The following is a 24,186-nucleotide window of genomic DNA, read 5'->3' on the forward strand; positions in this document are numbered from 1 at the left end:
TGGATAATTGATACAAATAAACATAAAAACAGACCAGAAGGAGAAAAAAATACATTAAAATATATAATACATACAGCAGTGTTCTCCTCTTCTTTCATTTGCAAACTGTTTATTATCTTTAACAAGTCCTTCCAGTGTTGCAGTTTACTCTGACTCCTGCTTTTATATTGCCTCACAATAGGCGGAGTGATCTGCCTCCGGTTTGCTGATCAGCCAATCATCACCTCACTACTTGTTCAAACTTGACTTCATTTCTCTTTAAACTTTCACTTTTGGCTACAGCTCACAGGTTATGTGGTCTTTGCCAAAAGAAGAAAGAAAAAAAAGTTCAGCAGGAAAAACCTGAATTAGCACTGGGCTGTAGGCCTGAATAAGATAACATGGGAAAAAAGCAGACTTTTCATCTGATCATCATTATAGTTTGAATTAAGACAGCTGTTGCATCAACATACGAGAAGTGATAAAATCTGACATTATGATCACAGAAATGTTATAATAAATTTCCCTGATTATACCTGCTTGCAGTTAACAAGGTGACCAGAATGAGGTTTAAAAGTCACTGATTTATAGCTAAGATGATCATGTGGTAGATGACATCACTGCATCCCATCTATAATCTAAATCTTCTATATACATGCGCTGATACTTCAATGTCTAGTTTTACCACATTTAGTTTATTGACATAACATTTACTAAAAGAGAGAGCCATACCTTATAGTACAGCACTGTGCAAAAGTCTTGAGCCACTCCTCATTCTTTTACATTTCGCCACAAGAAATATTAAATGTGAAATAGGTACAGAAGTTTATTGAAACACAAATAATTTCTTTTAGGTGTTCAGGAATAGTTCTCCAGCCTCCAGTTTTCTTTTGGATGTTTGTGGGCTTTTGTTCTATTCTTTGTCAACCTGCTTGCCACAAGCACTATGTGTCCTTCATCGTGTTTCATATGATTTAGTCTAATAGTCTCTTCAGGTGAGGTCAGTAGTCATCTGTGAACTTTTCTTCGAACAGGCTGCAGCAAACTGGATGTTAATGAACCCAAATGTAGGGTTAGAGGTAAACACAAGGCTTTATTTTGACCGATGTCCGTCAGTGAAGACTACCAAAAGGCCAACAAACCACACACCCAGGAAATTAACAAATTAACAAATCTTCGGAAGTAATAACAAGGAACACACACAGTAGGGTCAACAGATGCTATGACAGAGTGAGGGAATGACAGGACTATTTTTACACATAACACAGATGCAGACAATCAAGAGAAAGAGACAAAAGGACAAAATTATAACAGCTATTGTAACAACTATTGTTACAATTACTGCAGAACTACCTTATCACAAGAACTGAATACACAGACAACATAAAATATAGAGAACCTAGACAATAAATAAAAGTAATTATTATAGGCAGTTTTAAAGGAATTCAAGCCCAAACCCCTGGATAATGACAAATGCAGTTTTTTAAGAGGCAACTACACTCCGGACTATGTAAACAACTTTCAGCAACCAACAATTCATTTTAAACTAAATGACCTTGAATTTAACAACGAAAGAAAGTAGTTTTTAACTGATACAAAGTTATATGTTATTGCTTAAATTTTATAATTTAGACATTTAGCCTGCCTGTAAATAAAGTGGAATGTAGCCTTAACAGAATTCAATTTATTGTTTACTATCTGAACATTTTTATGGTCAAGAACCACATTTTAGTTTCATTATGGAAACTGAAACATGAAAATGGAGCTCAGATGTCACAGTTGTGTAGTTTTCGATTATTGACAGGTTCTCTTCAGTATCTCTAACATCTCTTTAACAACAGTCTCTGAGAGGCTTGGGTTGGGCCAGGATACTTGACTGACAGGTAAATATAATGATTATCTTAGCTTGGAGGAATCAGTATGATACAAACCTCTGAATAATCTCCATGGTTACATAAACAAACCAAAACACAAGTGCTCATCACATCACAAAAACACAGATACAATTATCTTGAAAATGCATTTCACTACAAACAACTTAACGGCTTTTAATCTCCATGGTTACATAAACAAACCAAAACACAAGTGCTCATGACATCACAAAAACACAGATACAATTATCTTGAAAATACATTTCATTACAAACAAAGTGATGACTTTTTGCTCAAAATGTGAAATTATTTATTTAACCCTCTGATGCATGAATTATGAAAGCCTTGGTCGAGATTTTTTTCTTAAGTGTTTTTATTCTTCTCAAGACATGAAAAAAAAGTTGAACTCCCTTGACAGTAGGCCTTTGAAAGGAATTATCTGCTCATCTACTGACTGAAATTCATCAGGGTCTGCTGCTGCCTTGAATGTCTCCTTAAGAGCACATAGAATTGGTCTTATTTTGAAGAGCCTGTTTGTGTTTGCTGGCTGGTAAGTCAAGTTATCTACAAAGTGCAGGTATCTCAGGATTTGCTCACATCTGTTTACAGACATGGCACTTGCAACTATTCCAAGACGAAGACCGTCCTCACTAGACCAGTACATTCGTGCCCTAGGATACCGAATGTACCCCATGATCAGGTTGATCCCTAAAAAACCTGCATCTCTTCTCCTGTTACTGACAAAGTTTCTTTCCCTTTTTGTAGAGCATACAAGTTGGTGTTATATGGTCATAGATCCACTGGAAACAGATGTCTGAAGAAATCTATGGGATCCATCCCCTCCACATTAAATTTCCACTCTCCTAGATAGGAGGCACGTCTCCATCGAAGTCATTGTTTTAGACTTTCCAAACATTTTTGCGGGCTTCAGTATGGTCAGGTGTCATGTGCTCATCACAGCTCCCTGATCATGCTGACCTTCCTCTTCATCCTGGGCCTCATCATTCTCACTTTCTGTACCCTGACTGTCTGTGTCTACATCATAAGTAGCTCCTATGTCTCTGTTCTTTTCTGGCAGCCACTCATCATCACTGGACTTATCACTGAACTCATCATCACTGCACTCATCAATGAAATCATCATCACTGGAGCTGGATGGAATTTCCTGGACTATTCTGTACGCTGCCTTATTCTTTGCTGCATTTGAAGTCTACAAAATATGATAAAATAATTATTATAGTAACTCAAACTATAGCTGATCTGCACAGAAATATATATTTTAAATGAGTAACTTTTAAATGTAACAATTATATGCTTACTTATAACCAAACAGTCCCAAGAAACAGTGAAGCAACTTATGACTTATGTTAAAAAAATATAGTGGGTAATGCATGATGTCCACTTCATTGGACACATGGTTTATCGTAGTTTTCTACATATTAGACATAACAATTTCTTATTCCAAACAGATAATATCCTTCCCAGATGTTACTGCATATTGTCATATATTTTTTTACCTGTTGGTATCTTCTAGCATAGAAGGATTGACAGGATATGCAAGCAGTGGTCGGCAGGGGTGGCAGTTTGTCTGCCATCTTTGATTCAGAGGAAATTTACTTGCAGTTGCACTAACTGAACACTGAATTGACCTCAATGGAGTATGGCAGCAGAGAGCACTCTAAAGGCTAATATGCAGTTCCACCATAGAAACCAGTGCATTAAAGAGATATGTACGTTTTAGTAGCTGTCCACTCCAGTGACCAGTATGCATCAGCGCGTTAAAAAAATCATGATGTATGATCTTAATAGCAAAACCAAATGAAATCTATATAAATCTGTGGTTTAGTATATTAAGCTGAGTTTATTTGTTTAAGTGAGTGATTTAATGTGTTATGTTTAACTTTATTTAGGTTAATAAAAAAAAAAAAAGCTTCCAGTAACAAATCTGTGTTGTTGTTGTTTCTTTCCCATTGGACTAAAGGTCCCTCTGCTTTTCTCAGTCAGTCATTTATTTGAAGTAAAATGGCATTCATACCATGATGAGCTAATGTGGGGTGAGATGACTCATATTGGAAAACAAATTGTAGCACTGGTGCATTAACAAGCACATGTTACACACAGACATCACAGACAAGTTGAAGGCTTCTTTTTGACCATTTATGGACATCCTGGTAACGCGGGTGTGTCCATCTTAAACACAGGCAGCACAACACAATGGCATATTTCTCAGGGCATGTTTACTCCACAGATTCAAAGGTGTTAGATGTTTACATTTAACTCAAAAGGGATATGTTGAAGAAGGAAAGATTTTAGCTGCTCCTCAGAGTTTTAACCACAGTTCTAATCACAGTTAATCCTTTTCTAAAAGCAGAGTGAGTTTGCTTTTAAAAAAAACTAAATGCAATGTTTTAAATCCTAGCTACTATGTGTTTCACATGAGTGAGTGTGTTCCAATGTGTTTCAAAAATAACAAATTAACCGTGAAGCCAGTCATTTAAACATTATGAGATGTAAAACTTCAGGAACAGAGACACCACTTTGGTAATGGTCTGTTCATCTGATCATCATTTGATATTTAAATAATCTAACCATGTTTAACTACTGACTTGTTGTGTGTGCACATTCAAGTACAAGGTCTCTAAAAGATGCTGCATTCTTAAATTACTCAATCTAAACTCCAGCAGGTAAACAGACAGCAGCTGTTATTTGTGTCCCTTTGACTGAAAAAAAGAATCTATAGACTGAGAAGAATTGATAAAATAAAGCTTGTTCTGTTTTTATTCTACTGTGGAGGTAAACACAGACGACACGAGAGCTCTCGATAAACACTGCCCGTTTATAACTCATCACCACAGAACTGAACACTTTCCCTCCAAAACACAGCAACAACACTTCCTGAGAACTGGGTGTGAGTGGAGCCCTCCAGTGGTCCACCACACATGCCCCCCCCCCCCCCCCACCACGAACACCCAGTAGGGTCATCCCCTAGTCCAGAACCCTTGCTTTAATTAAACGTCCAGAACGGCTGAACCGGGGAGGTGGAGAGCTGGCGGAGGGGAAACGAGCCTGAGGGCCAGGCTGGCACGGGCGGTCAGGAAAAACTGAAGATAGCTCGGGCCCCGCCAGGTGGGGGGCGCTCCCAGAGGAAGAAGCAGGGTTGTCCAGTCCAGTGGAAGGCGGGCGACCATGGCGGGGGGCCTGAGCCGGCACCACCTGGTCATCCAGAAGCACATGTGCTGGTTTAAGTCTGTCAATAGAAACAGCCTCCTGCCGACCCCCAAAATCCAAAAGGAAATGCTTCCGGCCCGGTTGAATAACCCGAAAGGGGCCGTCATACAGTGGACGCAGCAGAGGCCTATGAGCGTCATGCCTGACAAAAACAAACTGCGAAGAGTCCAACGACCTCGGAACAAAGGTGTCAGGCACACAATGGTGCACTGGGCCAGGAAGAGAAAACGAGTCTCTTGGGGGACGGAGAGACAGCACAGAGGGAGCGAAGCACGGGGGTGGGCTCTCAGGCAAGAATTCCCCGGGGACCCGGAGGGGCTGACCAAGGACAAGTTCAGCCGGGGAAACCCCAAGGTCTTCTTTAACCGCGCAGTGCAACCCCAGTAAAACCCATGGAAGGCGCTCAACCCAGTTGCCATCTGTGAGAGAAGCACGGAACGCGGCCTTAAGCGACCGGTGGAAACGTTCGCACATCCTGTTGGCCTGCGGGTGGTACGCAGTGGTGCGGTGGACCTTGACCCCCAGGCCGTCAGCCATGGCAGACCAAAGCTCGGAAACGAACTGGGGGCCCCTGTCTGAGGTAATGTCGGCGGGGGGACCGAAACGCGAAACCCACGTTGACAAAAATGCCCTGGCCACTGCTGCTGCTGTAGTGGACGCCAGAGGCACTGCCTCAGGCCAGCGGGTAGCCAGGAGAATACGATCCGCGTCCTCAGCCAGGGAGCGATAATCCTTCGTGCCCAGAAGCGGAGAGTTGGCGAGGCCGCCACCAGGCCTGAGAGGGAGAGGAGCTTCTCGGCTCGCTCTGCCTCGGTGAGGGCATAGCGCCGAAGAAGCAGCTCCTTAAGGGCGGCGTACTTCCCTCGGGTGGGTGGGTCCCGGAGGAGAGTCAACGCACGACGGGTGGCTAGCGGGTCGAGAGAAGCCACCACATGGTGATATTTCGTGTCGTCAGCCGAGATGCCACGAAGGGCGAACTGAGCCTCCACGTGTCTGTGAAGGTTCTCAGTCATCCAGGTCATCGTAGTCAAAGGAGCTTGCACGAACCACGATGGGGGATCGTGAAGCCAAAAGTCCGGCAGCTCGAGCGCCACAGCAAACGTAGCTGCAGCCGGGGGCAGAGAGCTGGCGGCTGCTGATGCATCCAGAGCGGACTCAGCGCCACCATCGGACTGCAGCATGTTCGAGTCAGGGGTCACCAATGTGGAGGTAAACACAGACGACACGAGAGCTCTCGATAAACACTGCTCGTTTATTACTCATCACCACAGAACTGAACACTTTCCCTCCAAAACACAGCAACAACACTTCCTGAGAACTGGGTGTGAGTGGAGCCCTCCAGTGGTCCACCACACTACATTACAAGCTAGTGTGACCACAAATGTCTGAATGGGACATTTTAGAAATACTTGTATAAAATATAATTTCAAAAAGATTTTGTTTCCTGAACGGAATAATTTTCACATTGATGAAAATGTTTGCAGGTTAATAACTTAATAAAACGTAACAATTACAAAATATTTCTCAAAGGAGAGCTATTAAAATTATTTAACAAAGAAAAATGCTTTTAACATTTTGTATTGTGAGTTACTTTGTTTATCCCTTCCCCAACTTTCTGCACTCTGAGACTGGAGTTGGTCAGTAGCTGTTGTATGAAAATGAAGTAAATCAACCTTAATTTGATGCAGTGTGAAAAAAAAATGCACAGAAATCAATTATTTTTCAAGAAATATTAAATAGATTCAACATCTTTCTTCAACAAAATTGCAGACTGCACAGATGGTACCTTCCCAAAGGAAAAAGTACTATAGCTTACTAGGGTATATATATTAGACTTAATAGTCACTATATACAGTAATGGACTTCTATTCATTTTACATCAAATTAAAACTTTGGGTGTCAGATAATTATTTATTAAAAGCTAGACATTGTAAATGAGAATAAGAAAGAAAAGTATGTCTTTGTGCCCCCTTTTCCCTGTTAATGCCCTATCGGCCCCCCTGGCTAAACTTTGCTAGATCCGCCCCTGCTCAGTTACCAGCGTCAGCTACGTAAAAAAAGATCCTGGTGTAGAAAATAATATTAAATAAATTCTAACAACAGCTTATCAAGCTTAAACGTGCTGCTGTTGTTTATCCACTGGTTTCCTCTTTCTGGTGCAAAGTGGGCCAAAAACAAACCAGAGAGATGGACTCGCGACAGAAAAGCCGATCAGCTGATCATTAAGCAGTTTCATGATTGAAGTAGCAGCAAGAAGAGGCAGTCGCTCCATATATCGTTTGTTAAGCTTAAGGCAGGAATGCTTTACAAACATTCAGAGATGGACTTACACACTTGCTTTACTTCTCTCTGGGATAACTTTGTCGGAGATGAAATGCCGGGTTGCTAGCGAAGCTCCAAATGCTATCCAGACCACCGACAGGTTTGCAATGGCCAGAGGAACAACCAGTGGTATTTTGGGTGCCAGTGATTGTTTATTTACTTGTCAATAATATATATATATATTTGGAGCACTAGGTGCGGTGACTCCCAAGCTAGGCGAGTGGCTCCAGCAGATCCCGGGAATAACATCGGAGATCTCTGTCCAGAAGAGCGCAGTCCTGGGAACAGCTAAGATACTGCGCAGGACCCTCAAGCTCCCAGGCCTCTGGTGGAGGACCCGAGCTTGAAGGATAAACCGCCCGCAGGGGCGTGCTGGGTGTTTATATATATATATATATATATATATATACATCCAAGTGGCCGGCATAGTGTATAGGAACATCTGTGCCGAGTATAACCTGGAAGTCCCGAGGTCAAAATGGGAGATGCCCCTAAGGGTGGTGGAGAATGACCGAGCTAAGATCCTGTGGGACTTCCAGATACAGACGGACAAGATGGTGGTGGCTAACCAACCGGACATAGTGGTGGTAGACAAACAGAAGAAGACGGCCGTAGTGATCGATGTAGCGGTTCCGAATGACAGCAATATCAGGAAGAAGGAACACGAGAAGCTGGAGAAATACCAAGGGCTCAGAGAAGAGCTCGAGAGGATGTGGAGGGTGAAGGTAACGGTGGTCCCCGTGGTAATCGGAGCGCTAGGTGCGGTGACTCCCAAGCTAGGCGAGTGGCTCCAGCAGATCCCGGGAACAACATCGGAGATCTCTGTCCAGAAGAGCGCAGTCCTGGGAACAGCTAAGATACTGCGCAGGACCCTCAAGCTCCCAGGCCTCTGGTAGAGGACCCGAGCTTGAAGGATAAACCGCCCGCAGGGGCGTGCTGGGTGTTTATATATCTATATATATATATATATATCTATATATATATCTATCTATCTATCTATATCTATCTATCTATCTATCTATCTATCTATATATATATATATATCTATATATATATATATAGATATCTATCTATCTATCTATCTATCTATATATATATATATATATATATATATATATATTTATTTATTTATTTATTTTTAAAGCTGTACTGTTTATAAGACTGGGGAAACCTGCAGTCAGCTGAGACTGAAGAAGTCACTTGAATGAGTGACAAAACATTTCTCCCACTGAAACGTTACATCCAGATGAACAAAATCAACTTTTGGAGATTTACTTACCTGGATATTTGAGCATGCATCAAGATGAAATTAAAAAAACTGTTTTACCAATATCAGAATTCTCTCTACAGTAGCAGCAGAGGTTCAGTTTTCTGAGTCAGGACAGATGTAGATATGGGAGTCAAGAAACCTAACTCTAAACCCAGGGTAAATGGCTTCAGTGAATGTGGTGTTGAAAGTGTAGAAGTGGTACAGCATATCTGGGAAGACCTTGTAGAAGGACACAGTGCCAGCATCACAGTCCACATATACTGCAACCTTGTGAGGGGCAGATGAGCAGGGAACACTGATGGCTGTTGATGTGTAATTGTGCATTGCGAAATAATCTGTATCATCACAGTACAGAGACCAGGATTCATCAGTCCTTCCAAACCTGTTGTCATCACTGTTTCCTTTCCTTTTTATTTCTTTGTAAGTCACGGCAATATGAACCTCTCCACTGTGTTCAACTTCCCAGTAAGAACGACCAGTCAGACTGTTAGTACACATCAGCTGAGGACTATCAAATCTGTCAGGATGATCAGGATAGAGCTGGTCCTCTTTCATGTGCACCACCTTCCTATTGTTGTCAGACAGTTTAAGATTGCGGTGGACTGTGTTCACATCCACTGTCAGCCCACAGAAATCTAAAAGAACAAGGCAAACACTGTTACTACTGCAATAAACAATGAAACCTCAAATAAAACTAGGACAGCAAATGGCCTGTTGTCAACACACATTGTGGAATGTAATTAACTGGAGAATTAACTGGACATGAACAAATTTCTACAATACTTAACTGAAAAGTAGCCTAAAACAAACAAAATATGAAGATATAAAACTACACACCTGAACACTACTGAATCCACATCAAAGGACACACTATGAAACTTTCATAACACATGGGATCACATTGTGCTCTCTTATACCTGGCATTTTTTAATTGCTATAATAACTATAACTTGTGATTTTATAAGCACTTTTCACTTTTTTCTTCTCTTATGTTAGAAATTTGTGGTCCAAATTTCCTTTTAGGTGGTGTAAACATGAAAATCAATTGAACTGTAATAGCCTTCATCTTATGTCCTGCACATTTTTTGTTGGTCTCCCCAAAAAACCTCTAAATACTCAAGAACTGCCCCTCACTGGGCAAACAGTATCTTTGTTGCAAGCTGGGTCATCAATAGCACTTTTCTGCTCTTTTGAGAACTCAAAACATTTTATAACATGCCTCATTCCCGTTATGCACATTCATAAAGCACATTTTTCTATGCCTAGATGTGTTTTTTTCCTAATGTTTGTACACAGTCACACTCAGATGGATGCATCACAGAGCAACTTGTGGTTCAGTATTATCCCTAAGAATACTTTGACACGCAGATTGTAGTAGCTAGAGATCAAACCACCAACTTTCTGATTCATGGGTGATGTGCTACAGCCATGTGAAAGTGGATATTTAATATGTTGCTGTACTTTTATTGTCGTAGTATTATGTATTATTTTATTGTGTTAGCAAAATAACTCTACCTTCCAAGACACAAAGGAACGAGATGCATGTAATATATAAGCTGGAGTGGAGCAAATTGGATTTAAATATAAAGGAATTTGTTACATGACAGCAGGAAACATAAAACATAAAACACACTTACATTTCTTTAGACCCGTTTTCATCCACTGGTCTCCATGAGGATCCATTCTGAAATTAGTAAAGACAAAGAAAAGCACAAATGCTTTTAGCTTAAAAAACCAGACGTTTTCAACTTTTTTCCTTCACAAAAGCAAAATATATTTTCATTATTATGGTATTTTTCCTGCACAAACTTGACTCTTTACCTAAGGGTGTCCAGTCTCCAGCAGGGATCCTCCCGTAGAGGAGACAGCAGCTTTATTCCTGAGTCTCCTGGATGATTGTAGCTCAGGTCCAGCTCTCTCAGGTGTGAGGGATTTGACTTCAGAGCCGAAGCCAGTGAAGCACAGCCCTCCTCTGTGATCTGACAGCCAGACAGCCTGCAAAAACAAAACAGCACATGTCACACTGGCAGAGAAAACTACTCTTTTTTAAATATATTTGACTGTTATTTGTTGGTTCTGGTTTCACCTGAGAATTTGAAGTGCACATTGTGGACTCCCGAGTCCTGCACACAGTCGCTTCACTCCTAAATCCTGCAAATTGTTGTTACTCATGTCCAGCTCTATCAGTCTAGAGGACGTAGCACTGAGAACGGAGGACAGAGCTTCACAACTTGTCTGTGTGAGGTTACAGCCACTCAGCCTGGAAATGTATTAATGAGAGAATAGAAGACATCCTTTTAATATTTAAGCTGACTAAACTCTTGAAAGTAGCACTGATTGAAAACTCCCACTAACTTGCTTAGTGGTAGTTGCATACTCACAGAGCTTTTTTGCAGATTTTGACCACTGGCAGCAGTCCCAGAAGAGCTTCTGCTGAAGCTGAGTATGTTTTCAGGTCAATAAAATTTAGATTTTTTTCTGATGACAGTAAGATGAAGACCAGAGCTGACCACTGAGCATGGGAAAGATTAACCATAAAAAGGTTTCCTGAATTAAGGCGACGTTGGATCTCCTTCACTATAGAGTCATCATTCAATTCATTTAAACAGTGGAAGAGATTGATGCTTTTCTCTGGAGAGGGATTCTGGTTGATCTGATTCTTGGTGTACTGGATTATTTTCTGATTTGTTTGTGAACTGCTTCCTGTTGGTGTCAGTAGGCCTTGTAGGAGTTCCTGGTTGGATGGCATTGAAAGACCAAGGAGGAAGCGAAGAAACAAATCCAAGTGTCCATTTGGACTCTGTAAGGCCTTGTTCACTGCAATCTGGTAGAAGTGGCTTTCAGAAACATGCACTGAGACTGTTTGTTCCTCTTCCAGCAGGTTGACATTAGAGTTGGTGAATGTCAGATGGGCATGAAGCGCAGCTAGAAACTCCTGAATGCTCAGATGAATGAAGCAGAACACCCTATCTTGGTACAGCCCTTTCTCCTCTTTAAAAATCTGTGTTAACACTCCTGAGTACACTGAGGCTTCTCTGACATTAATGTCACACTCTGTCAGGTCTGATTCATAGAAGATCAGGTTTCCCTTCTGCAGCTGCTCAAAAGCCAGTTTCCCCAGTGCTTCAATCATCTTCTTACTCTTTGGACTCCAGAGAGGATCTGTCTCAGCTCCTCCATCATGCTTGATGTTCTTCAGTTTGGTCTGAACCACCAGGAAGTGAATGTACATCTCAGTTAGTGTCTTGGGCAGCTTTCCTCCAGCCTGTTTGGTTTTTACCACGCTCTCTAGAACTGTAGCAGTGATCCAGCAGAAGATTGGGATGTGACACATGATGTGGAGGCTTCGTGATGTCTTGATGTGAGAGATTATGGTGTTGGCCTCTTCCTTGTCTCTAAGTCTCTTCCTGAAGTACTCTTCCTTCTTTGGGTCAGTGAACCCTCTGATCTCTGTAACCATGTCTATATAGTCAGCAGGGATCTGGTTGGCTGCTGCAGGTCGTGTGGTTATCCAGATGTGAGCAGAAGGAAGCAACTTTCCCCTGATGAGGTTTGTCAGCAGCACATCCACTGATGTGGACTCTGTAACATCAGTGAGGATCTCAGTGATGTGGAAGTTCAGAGGAAGTCGACACTCATCCAGACCATCAAAGATGAAGACAACTTTGAACGTTTTAAAGTTACAGATTCCTGCTTCTTTGATTTCAGTGAAGAAGTGATGAATAAGTCCCACTAAGCTGAACTTTTTATCCCTCAGTGAATTCAGCTCTCTGAATGGGAATGGAAACATGAACTGGATGTCCTGGTTGGTCTTGTCTTCAGTCCAGTCCAAAGTGAACTTTTGTGTCAGGAATGTTTTCCCGATGCCAGCCACTCCTTTGGTCAGAACTGTTCTGATTGGTTTGTCTCTTTCAGTCGAAGCTTTAAAGATGTTTTCACACCTGATTGTTGTTTCTGGTCTGTTTGGTTTCCAGGAAAACATTTCAATCTGTCTGACTTCATGTTCAGTGTTGACCTCTCCGGTCCCTCCCTCTGTGATGCAGAGCTCTGTGTAGATCTCATTTAGAGTGATTCGGGGTCCTGGTTTAGCAATCCCCTCAGAGACACACTGGAACTTCTTCTTTAGGTTACATTTAAATGTGTTCTCACAAAGTGGATCAGGATTTTCTACAGGGAAGAACCAGAAACATGGGTGTTATGATTATAGAAAATGTGACAATTTCACTCCTGTAAAGACTGAATTTATGAAGAGAAATCCTCTCACTGCTCTGCAGACAGTCAGCCAGCTCCTCCTGTTTCATTATTCTCAGGAAGTTAACTGCAAGTTTGAGAAATGCCTCTCTGCTTCTCCTTCTCTGCTTCTCTTCCTCACTGTCCAACACCTCCTCTTCATCCCTCTGACACTCTGAATAATCTGGATTCAGATCATTCTGCATCTTCTTTAGTTCGTTCTTCACAAAAGTGATAATGTTTTCCTCCAGCATCTGGAAAATAAATGACACAATCTGAACTCATGAGCACTTTAAAGCTTTGATTTGAAAAGTTCTCGATAAATAAAAAATATAATGAAATATGAAATAACTGCTTTTGCCGGCAGACATTTAAATATTTTTGATACTCTAAAAAGTGCAACATGAAAATAACTACAAACAGAGTTTGGTGTACATGTACAAACCTTAAATACTGAGTCCAGATCAGTTTGATGCAGAAGACTTGAAACATCTGAACTCTCCTGATCAGCTCTGTGGAGACATCATGAAGAAACTGTAACTATTTTGTACAAAAATCCAAGATGTTTGTTCTTCAAATATTTTATTACTAAATTGATTTAGATTGATTCCTTTAAATTCATTACACTGATTACTAAATTAAGAGCCTTGGTGTACGAGACCACAACAGTATTATTAAATATAAGGAAAGATTAAAGAAAGACTGTAAATTACTCTTGAGGAGTAAATTAAAAAAAACAGTTTCCAAAGTAATTTTAACTAATTTATTTTAGACTTTCATGCTGGAGGAGTCAACAGTAAGTAATACCAAAGCAGTTGCTGCCGAAAGTAAAACTTACTGGTTCCATGAATAAACAAAATGTCCAATGTTTGTCCAACTTTGTCTAAGAATCAAATATCCGGACTCAACATCCAACTACATATTGAGTAGCCCATTAAGGCAGAAGTGTGCAACACTTGCAGTAAACCATATCTTCTCACTGATTACTCATGAAAGGAACATTTAACATTTTGTTAACTCTTACTTCTCATCAGGAGACAGTTTCCTGTTTTCAAAGTCAGGGCGGTCTTCTTCTGACTTCCTGCTCTTCCTCATAGTCACAGAGCTGAGTCCACACTGAGGTTTGGGAGAGTCTGGTCTGGGGAATGAGGAAAAACACCAGGTAGGCCAATATATATATACATACATATATATATATATATATATATATATATATATATATATATATATATATATATATATATATATATATATATAAGGAGAATCATGTGCTAACGGCTGTCTAAATGACTCGGGTAAAGTTTGTAGCATGCGTGCTTGTTGTTTTTGTCTGCTTCCACTTGTCTTTGCACTAGGATGATGTCGGAGTAAATGTGCAGTCATATTCGTTGTGTTCCCACTAGTGCTGTCAGTGTTAATCTCGTTGAAATGATCTTAACACCACAACACGGCAAATCTCCGTTAACGAGCTACCGCTGATCGCCCCGTGCGTGGGGCTGGACGGCCAACACGTTAACGAGCAAACTGCGCTAAAATACTAATTCCCATCAATGTAATTGAGCATTGCGTGGCACATCCAACATACTGTTTTACTTTAGTCCATGACGCGCTTACCTTCAGGGTCATACGTCACATGAAAACCAAAATAATTCCAAATGCCAGATCTGAATGAGGGTGGGGGAGGTTCAATTTGCCATGTCGCAAGGAGAGCTTAACTTCTGTCTCGCTAGCTTGCCCTGCGCTCAGTGAATCTGCGTTCGACTACTCTGCCTAGGCTGCACTGTCGAGCGCAGATCCACTGAGCGTTCAACACAGACAGCATCGTCAGAAGGAAAGTTGATAAAATAAATTAAAAATTTTGTATTGTTCATACATATGCGTACCGAACCGAAAGGACTGTATCGAACGTTCAATATCGATACGAGTATTGTTGCACCCCTAATATATATATATATATATGTGTGTGTGTTATATATGAATAACATCAAGCCAATAAAGTCTGAAGCTCTTCACACTGAATGATTTCTGTCCTCTTTAGTCTGTCTAGTTTTAAACTGTTACATTTCTGGCTGTGTAAATATCGTCTTTGCAGTTTTCAGAGTTTTGTCTCCTTTTAGATGAGATGGATCAGTCACTATCATGTCACCTGGATCTCTATGAGTCGCTGTAGTACAACAATTTATCATTACAACTGCAGTTTTGTTTAGTGTGTTTGTGTTAAATGAAATGTAATAACGGCGTTTAGTGTTTGTTAACTGTGCTGCGTTAAAATAAATTGTTAACATAAGAAAGAACAGATGATTATCTTCCAGATAGATGTTGTATAGTTACTGCATGTATGAAATATTTTAAGTATTTGTTCGTGTAGCAGTGATTCTAATGTGAAGTGTTGAGTGTGATACCTTTCCATGTTCATCAACACCTGCAGTCACCTGATAAAAGAGAAAAAGGTAAACACTATAGACATGGTTCCTAGTATATATTTTTTTCACCTTATGTTATTATTTCCGACACCCCTTGAACACACTGTGTTTCCATAGTCCAGTGAATGCAACATAAGCACGCTGCTGCATTAACCTAGACAAAACGGAGCAAGACACTGAGAGCAAAACAGTAAGGCTTTCAATATAAAATAAGTGTTAAAATGTACTTTTAACAATCTCTGACTTAAAGTTATGTACTTTTCAGAGCATTTTATGTGTTTTGCTCTCGACCAACCCGATGCAGTGCATGTTTGTTTCTTGGAAACTCCGGTGAGTTACTAAAATTGATAAGTTAGCAGGAAAACTTATGCTAATTTTACACGTGGTAACTGCTGCAACAGTGTGAACTCTGTATTGTTTAAAAAAAATACTAAAACCAGTTTGAGTACTTGAACTGTGTGTGAAATGGAGTGTTATATTTTTACTTCATTGTCTATTTGATTAAGCACTTTAACAAATACACCAAAATAATGCAAGATGCACTTTTCCTTTAGTTGTACATATTATTCAGTGCCTTTTGTGCACTTTTATGCTAGCCAGACCCTGTGAAAACTCTTGGCGAATCCAAAAGCAGTGTGGGCAGCTGTTCTGGATGCAGGAGTAGATCTAGACTGAATTACTTCAAATTGCAGGATTTCAGGTAAGCCAGAGTAAAACCACTTACTTCCATACGGATTGTTCTCATACGGAGAAACTATTGAACTCACAATATCCTGTTTATCAGGAGTCAGGTCTAAAGAGATTTCTCATTTTATTGTACAGGGGAACCCCGGCTTATGAAGACCCCATTTAACGAAAAATTCAAGTTACGAAGGCACTTAATGGCAATGTTTCTGCCCATGGTACGGCAAATACCTGCGTAATGAGATAGATAAAACAGAAAATTTTAAAAAATTACATTAAATTCCTTAATGTTATGTACATGTACACATGCGTATGTATGCATGCATACGTATGCTTTCTTCAACCTCTGCCACCTCCTCCTCCAACAAGAACTTCGTCTTCAGCCAGCATCGCCTCACTCAAAAGGTGATGGAAAAAGGTGCATCGACTTACGAAAAGTTTGACTTACAAATGACCTGTTCCTGTTTTCTGTTGTTTTTCTTTTATGGCTGACACTTCCACTAAAGGCTTAAAGAGTTTGATACTATATCTAAAACATTTTTCTTTTATTCATTTATTATTCATTATTTCACTTTGATCTCCTAACATTAGAAATCATGCTCTGTTTTAACTATTTCAGCTTTTCTGTTAAATGTTTAACTAACCAGAGAGAAACTGTTGACTGTGTGTAACCACAGCAGGATTTAAAGAAACATCTTGAAATAGTAATTTAATGAAAAAGTTGTCATACCCAAAGAAATAAGAAATCAGTTTCATCTGCACGTTATTAATAGAAACATAACATAAATTTAAGCTCACCAAATGTCCACATTCCATGTGTTTTATTCTGCAGCTCACTTCCTTGTTTTTCTCTTTGATGTTAATAATTTGAATACAGGTGTTCACTGTACTGATGATTTTACATGCCTACACTGCTCGACTGGTTAAACAAGTTTATAGTCTCACTACTTTGTTCTAATGTTTTACTGAATTTCAAGTAAAATGTTTGAACTCCAAAATATTGATAGCTCAGTTACATAAATGATGTGCAGCATATTAATCTATAATAACAGTTGTTTTAAGAATTGTACAAGTCTGCAGCCCTAAAAAGTTTTGAATATTCTGTCCTGTTTCACTACCATGACTGATCCAACTCTCTGAATCAGAAACATGATAAATTACCAAAAGAGATCATCACCAGAGGCCGTGGCATTAACAGGTTATGTCAAAGCACTTGAAGTCATCATATAGTTAAATAGCTCATGTGTCAATATCAGAGATGGGCAGTAACGCGTTACTTGTAACGCGTTACTGTAATCTGATTACCTTTTTCAAGTAACGAGTAAAGTAAGGGATTACTATTGCAAAAACGGTAATTAGATTACCGTTACTTTCCCGTAGGAACGCTGCGTTACTGCGTTACTAAAACCGTGACTTTTTTTGCGAGAATGTCTCATGACAGTGACGTAAGCGAGTGCGCCGTTAGTGACAACAGCTGTGTGCAGATCAACAATGGATCACATATCGATTGTGGGAGAGAGTATGAGCGTGCAGCGTTTAAAGCGTGGAAGTACTGACCTTACTTTGAGTTTGATTCCATAAAAAGTGACAAAAACATTAGCGTCCATCATGCGTGGGAAGAAAACTTCTTTTTACAGCGAAAAAAACCCCTAAACTTCCAAGCAAGCACCGAGTGCACAACGACGTAATGGGAAATTCACAGAGAAACTCGCGGATTCTTCAACTGACCGCGGCACACACGGTAAACCTCCGCCTACCGCAGTCCTGCTTTACAGGTGAAAATAGAGCAACAGGACCGCTGAGTCTTTGACTTTATTTATTTTCTGCTGTGTTTTACTTGCATCTATTTGAAAGAGTGAGTGTAAACACAAAAAATATTTTATTTTATGTGCTGGAATGTGTCGAAAATAGGTTTAAATGTTAAACTAATTTATTCAAGTCAGAGAATGTTGCATATAATAAAATTTTTGCTTGATGCATGAAGTTAAAAGATTAAAACTGATAAAACAAGTTAAAAAAAGAGACTTTTCCATTTGATTACATTTTGTATGATGGATTAAGCAGAAAAAGTAGAATTGGGCTGAAAGATCTATCGCTTTATCACCTCTTCAGGTTGTAAATCATGTTTTTAAAAAGTAACTAAGTAACTAAGTAATTAATTACTTTTGAAAATAAGTAATCAGTAAAGTAACAGGATTACTTTTTTGGGGAACTAATCAGTAATTAGTTACTGATTACATTTTTCAAGTAACTTGACCAACACTGGTCAATATACAAAAGACCAAATTCATGGTTCAGTCCAACCAACAGACACAGAGATGGTGCACAGGGTGTGGTCTCCCTCAGTCTTCTCTGTCCAGAGCAAAGGTTCTTAAATGTTCTGTGTCAGGGTCCCGTTACAGAGGTGAACATTATGATGTATAATCAATTGGTTTGGTCTTAGCTCAACCTAATAATATGTAGTAACTCAAATATTGAACTAATTTCACAGGAAGCAAGCTGACCCATCATCCACATCACAGCAGGAAAGAAGAAACAGAATTACAGTGAAATCAATGAAAAGAGTAAATACATACATCTACTATGTCTTCTTCTTTCACTCGGTACCTGTCTGTTTCATCAGTACCTACAGTAAACTGGTAGAAGTGTAGTTTCACTGCATATGCAAACACAGCTGCCACACCTGGCTTCCTCGGATCATGTCACATTAGTTTGTTTCTCTTTCTGTGTTCACTTCAGCTTCAGTTCATTTCTCCTTTTGGTTATGCTTTCAGTATGTTTATAGAAATGTTGTAGTTATTCATTTGGAGCATTTTTATGAGTGAAGGCAGATGTTAAGATTAAATAGTGGATCAAACCCTTCTCTGAGCCTGTCACGGTTTGCGGGGGCAAGCCGTGTGGAATATATATAGGACCAAAAGGCGGCAGCTCTGGTGCAGGTGAGTGTTTATTAACAACAAAAATGCAGACAACAAAGGCGCTAGGAACATGAAACTGAAACCTAAACTGGGTAAACTAACAACACAAACCAAGAATGACGGTGCAGGGAGGTCCGGGGAAATACGTACAGGGAGACCGAGGGGAAACAACACAGACGAACCAGCAACTACTATGACAGAAGACACAACTTAAATACACTCAGAGAACACAGGGGGATTACATACAGGTGGGGACACAGCTGGGAGTAATTAACATGACGAGACTAGGGAGGCAAACTGAAAACACTCACATAAGACACAGACCTTCACAATAAAACAGGAACTTACACATGAAAGGACACAAATTAAGAAACGCGGACTAGATACAGGAACACACGGGCAGAACAGAGTAAACACTAACCAGAGGAAGAACAGAACCAAAATCGCGAAGAGAAAACACAAAACGCTGGGTCAAAAGGACCCAGGATCATGACAGAGCCTGTTGATCAGATAAAAGCTTTTCAACATGAAAAATATAATATGTATATGTATATAATTGAAAATGACCTTTCCCTCACAGATCTTTATTAATATGTTAAAATCCTTTCAGTCCATGTGTACACCATACTATAATACTATTGTTATAGTTGTTTAATCATCTAACAACGATCAAACAATCCAAATGAACCAAATGCCACCAACTCTATGAACTAAAAACATGTTGTTTAGCGGTCATTTTTAAGTGCAATCAAAAAGCTTGGTACACTTTCGAAAAAGTCACATAATAGAAAGTGACTTTTAAAGACAATAAACAAACACAGAAACACAGAATGGGTGAAAAACTGCTGTTACGATACCCAGTTAAAGCTACATCCCCATTTACAACCTTTACCCCAGAACAATAACTTGATAGTACAAAACAGATCAAAATCAAACACTGTCATGGTCCTGAGTCTGAGGACTCAGTGTTTTGTGTTTCCTTATGCTTTTGTTTATTCTGAGTGTGTATTCTGTTGTGATTTTGCCATTTGTTAGGTTTCTGTTCTTTGCCTGCCTGCCCCCACTTCTCTGTGTTCCCTTTGTCTGTCCATGGTGTTATTGTGTCTACTTATGAGTCCGCCTGTCAAGTTCAGTGTCCTGTCTGGTTCTCTGTCTGTTAGTTTCCTGTTTTATTGTGAAGGTCTCTGTCTGATGTGAGTGTGTTCAGTTTACGTTTCCCCTGTCCCTTCAGCTCTGATTCCTCCCAGCCGTGTTGCCCTCCTGTCTCTCATCCCCTGATTACTGGTGTGTGTATTTAAGCCCTGTGTGTTCTCCTGCCTGTTGCTGGTTTGTCTGCGTTATGTCGTGTCAGTCTGCGTTACCGTGTGGGCCACGGTGTCCTGTTCCTTGTCTGCGTCTCTCTGCTTCTCATCCCGTTGTCGTATGCTCCCAGGTCTGTTATTTTTATTTCTCCCAGTTTAGGTGTCTTCAGTTATTTGTCATGCCCCACTGCTTGTTTGCCACTACACCTTTGTAAATAAACCTCACTAGCATTTCATCCACTGCCTGCATCTTGGGTCCTTCTTCCAACTCCACACGGCTCGCCTCGGCAGCCGTGACAAACAACAAATATCACACAGCAATTTCACTTATAGATTAAACCCTTTTTTAGTTTTCAAAATATTTTTTCTGTGCATACAGACATTTTTTATTGATGTCTAAATTGATGTCTTTTTAAACAAAGTCAGAAAGTTTTAACAGAAAAATGAAATGTGAAATGTGAGGGGAAGTGTAGAGTCCTGTGGTATTAAAGAAAAATTGAAACTAATAACTGGCTAAGTTATATCTCAGAGCCCCACTCTCAAAAACTGACATAGTGTTTGACCTTGTATGGGAGGAGCAGGATTTTGAATTCAATTCTTGATTTACAGTTTTTCTCCATTGTTTTGGCTCATTTCTTGAAAGAGAAATTGCATTCTCAAAATAACATGGACAAACCTCTTGGCAAATGTTCACAACAGAATGGCATTTCTCATTAATTTTATCAAATGGCAAGTGCCTTAGTACATGTCTCAATTGTCTCAGTAAATCTTTGCAAATGATTAAGTACAAGTAGCCTACAGTTATACAGTTAGCCCATATTTAGCACATTTTCCAAATGAATAGATTTTGTAGATCTAAACTGATTAGTTGATTCTCAGTCTAATGATCATTCCCTCCAAAACATGTCACCAATGGAGAAAAACTGTAAAAAAAAATAAATAAATCAAATAAAAAGAAACCACACTTCCGTTGGATGAGATGAGCACTTAGCTCCATCATGTGGCATCTGCGAATATTGCACTATCATGATAAGAAGTAGGGTAAGATTAAACTGGCAAAATCTCACCTAAATGTAAAAGTGAAACTGTACAGATTTCCAAATTGTTATGGAGATGCAGCAGAGCTGACTCTGGTGTAAAAAGGAAACCATCTGAAAGAAGAGGACACTGCAGAGTTTGTATTTTACCTTTTTAAAAATAAATTCATTCATTTCTTTCTGTAGCAGCATCGCATTTGTTTGTGAGGAGATGTTCAGAGAAACAGATTAAATTTTTTCCATCTATTTAGAAAATGAACCACATCACTACCTTGTATCAGAAAAAAGCATTTTTTTCAGCTCTGAACACTGCAGGTTTTTCTTCTAGATGCTTCTGTTGCCGTGGTTGTAGTTCTTGTAGTTTTGGTGAGTCTGTGTAATAAGGATCATGAACAGGATTAGATATTGTCATCAGTGAATGAAGTAGATTTTCATTTTTGCTGTGTCACTCACAGGGAGAAGATGGTCTGCAGGATCCTGCTGCTCATCATCCTCACCTCATGTGTCTCTGGTTAGTTTACAGCTTCACTTTATGAACTCCAAATAAAGCTCAACAACAGATTTGTTCCAGTTCTCAGTGTGTCTGCTCCTCTCTTTCCCTCTCTGTCTCCTCAACAGGATCATTTGTAGTCAATGTGACACAGACCTCCTATCAGGCAGAGGAGAACCACAACATCACACTGGAGTGGACGTTCACCACCAAACCTGATGGATCCACCAAAACTCTCAACGTCCTCTGTGAACTCTTCATTAGTGATAAATCGTCAGTCCTGTATCAGGTTCATGAAGGTGTTGAGGTGTCAGAGTCTCAGGATGCAAAGTTTTCAGGACGAGTCCAGAGTGACAAAGACGCCCTCAGAGAAGGACGAATCAGACTTCAACTGTCCAGACTCAGGACTGATGACTCGGGTCTGTACCTGTGTGAGGTCAACACTGATTATGGCTTCAGTGTTGGAAGATGTGGACTCAACGTAACTGGTATCTTTATTTAGTTAAAATATTGCATTTTTTTAAAATAATTGGTTTGTCATGTTTATGTCTGGAATGATGTATGAAAACCTGCAGATTATTATTCAAACTTTGATGGACCAGTTAAACACAAAACTCTTTTATGTATTCGTCTAAACATTGAGGGCTAGATCTGAACTCAAACTGAATAAAACAGGAGCTTCATTTTATAAATTATGGAAGGAGGATTATCCCCTTCAATTTCTGTTTTATTCTACACATTAAAGTTATTATTTTTTGGAGATCATTATTATTTTATTGTGATCCGTAACTCTAACACTGTGAGCTGAACTGTTATCATTTTGATTCTGATCATTAACGTTAGTGTCTCCATGTTCTTACAGCAGCTGCTGATCAGCTCCAACCTCACAGACCAACAACAAAAACGACAACAGACATTGGAGGAATGACCGGTTTCTACATTTTAATGGGAGTGTTGGCAGCTCTGCTGGCACTGTTTGCAATACTTTTAGTTGTTTTCAGAAATGAAGAGAGGATACAAAATCCTATAGCAGATGTACAGATGCTGAGCTTCTTATGGTAAAAACCCATCAGTACTGACAGGAACCTACAGTCCAAGAACAACTATTATAAAGAAGCTTGACAAAACATAAAGCCGCAGCTGCAAATTTGCTCTGCTGTTAACCATTATAACCAGCAGATGGAAATGTTGGATTGCATTCAATCATGTAGTAACAGCAGTAGGTGTTAGTTGGTTTAACACCAGGTTTCTCCTGGTTTTAGCAGACTGTTGTATAAACCCATGTAATCTGTAATATTAATATGAATGTTGCTTATTGTTGTGTATTATTTCTACACAAAGCATACAAAGTGTTCATTCCTGTGCTGTGGGAATACCTGTACAAACTGAATAAATGACTGGACTCCATCTGATCAACTGCTGTATCTTCTCAGAGACAACGCAGGAAGATACCCATTACAAAGAGCTACACTATATCCAGTCTTACTAGTAACTATTAGGATCTCAGGGTTTCTGCCTTGTACTTTTTAATATTGTGGATTTGTGATTTGTTTCTGGAGTTGTATGTGATACTTTTTATTTTCCTTAGTCCTCTGATGTTTAGTATTTTTCCCAAGTGCCTAGACCAGTGATCTAGGTGTTTCGTTTTTAATTCCTTGTTTAGTTTAATCAGTTCCCTTTCATTTCTTTTCTTGGCCTGTCTCTGTGTCTCCTCCCTGCATTCAGTCAGTCTTGTCTCCATTATTGCTAACCGCAAATCCAGAAACATCAAAGTCCAAGACTGCAAAACAATCAGAGATGAGAACAAAACAACAAATTGAAATTCTGCAAAAACAATAACTCAAGAAATGAAATGCAACAGAGACTAAAGACATGGAATACAAGAGTATAAGATAAAATAAACATTCAAACCTCAACACATATGAATCAAAAATTTCAAAGGCCACAATATGAAGACTTACAACAAAAATCAAGAGAACATGACATGAAGCTTGGATTCTTAAAGCCAAGTTAACTTCACACAACGTCTTTCTTTAATGACCAAAACTGAATCAGTCTAGACTAATCAGCCTGAGCTGTCACATGCTGGAGGATTCTTTAAACGTTTAAAGGACAAATGGATTTTAGCACATGGTGATTTATGAGCACCTCAAACCCAGGCACCAAGAAAACAAGTCGAAGGCTTTCTTTTGATGACGGTCACAATGACGCAGTGACTCATCTTGCTGGCGTAATACTGGGTGGGAAGGTACACTATTTGAACACTTGAATGTAACATAACTTCACAAACTGCATTCCAGTCATATGCAAATGAAATATAACGAAGGTAAACTTTAGCTCCTCCTGACAGCTTCTATTAATAATATTCTCAACCCAACCCTTAAATCCTATTTGCGTTACAGCTCATTCTGGTCTTAAATGTGTTAAATTATA

General features: G+C 39.7%; 2 protein-coding genes and 1 pseudogene across 2 annotated transcripts in view; 1 reads left to right on the forward strand and 2 right to left on the reverse strand.

The window, feature by feature from the left end:
* LOC146713977 (uncharacterized) overlaps window positions 1-23,333 on the forward strand; it is a 125,335-nt gene extending 102,002 nt beyond the window's left edge. Inside the window, exons 2-4 of the mRNA XM_085450568.1 lie at window positions 21,719-21,774; window positions 21,882-22,241; window positions 22,616-23,333. Of these exons, the coding sequence (XP_085306694.1) occupies window positions 21,726-21,774; window positions 21,882-22,241; window positions 22,616-22,815 (609 nt within the window). The 5' untranslated portion in view covers window positions 21,719-21,725 and the 3' untranslated portion in view covers window positions 22,816-23,333. The remainder of the gene's footprint in view (window positions 1-21,718; window positions 21,775-21,881; window positions 22,242-22,615) is intronic.
* On the reverse strand, window positions 1,543-3,489 carry LOC146713988 (uncharacterized; annotated as a pseudogene).
* On the reverse strand, window positions 8,547-13,154 carry LOC146713989 (protein NLRC3-like). The gene is made up of 6 exons (XM_085450521.1): window positions 12,935-13,154; window positions 11,052-12,837; window positions 10,757-10,930; window positions 10,492-10,665; window positions 10,308-10,354; window positions 8,547-9,305 (listed from the first exon to the last, which is right to left on the reverse strand). The coding sequence occupies exons 1-6, from the start codon at window positions 13,152-13,154 to the stop codon at window positions 8,764-8,766; spliced, it is 2,943 nt and encodes a 980-aa protein (XP_085306647.1). The 3' UTR covers window positions 8,547-8,763.
* Window positions 23,334-24,186: the final 853 nt, after the last annotated feature.

The sequence above is a fragment of the Copadichromis virginalis genome, linkage group LG3 (genome assembly GCF_057382275.1).
Source record: "Copadichromis virginalis isolate Kocher_CV1m ecotype Utaka linkage group LG3, C_Virginalis_male_GT1.1, whole genome shotgun sequence".
Classification (NCBI taxonomy): domain Eukaryota; kingdom Metazoa; phylum Chordata; class Actinopteri; order Cichliformes; family Cichlidae; genus Copadichromis; species Copadichromis virginalis.

Coding starts and splice junctions, on each gene's coding strand:
- LOC146713989 (XM_085450521.1), bottom strand. CDS start 13,154: ATGCTGGAGGAAAACATTATCACTTTTGTGAAGAACGAACTAAAGAAG. Junction 10,666..10,756: donor TGTGCACTTCAAATTCTCAG/GTGAAACCAGAA, acceptor TTGTTTTTGCAG/GCTGTCTGGCTGTCAGATCA. Junction 9,306..10,307: donor GAAAACGGGTCTAAAGAAAT/GTAAGTGTGTTT, acceptor TTGTTCTTTTAG/ATTTCTGTGGGCTGACAGTG.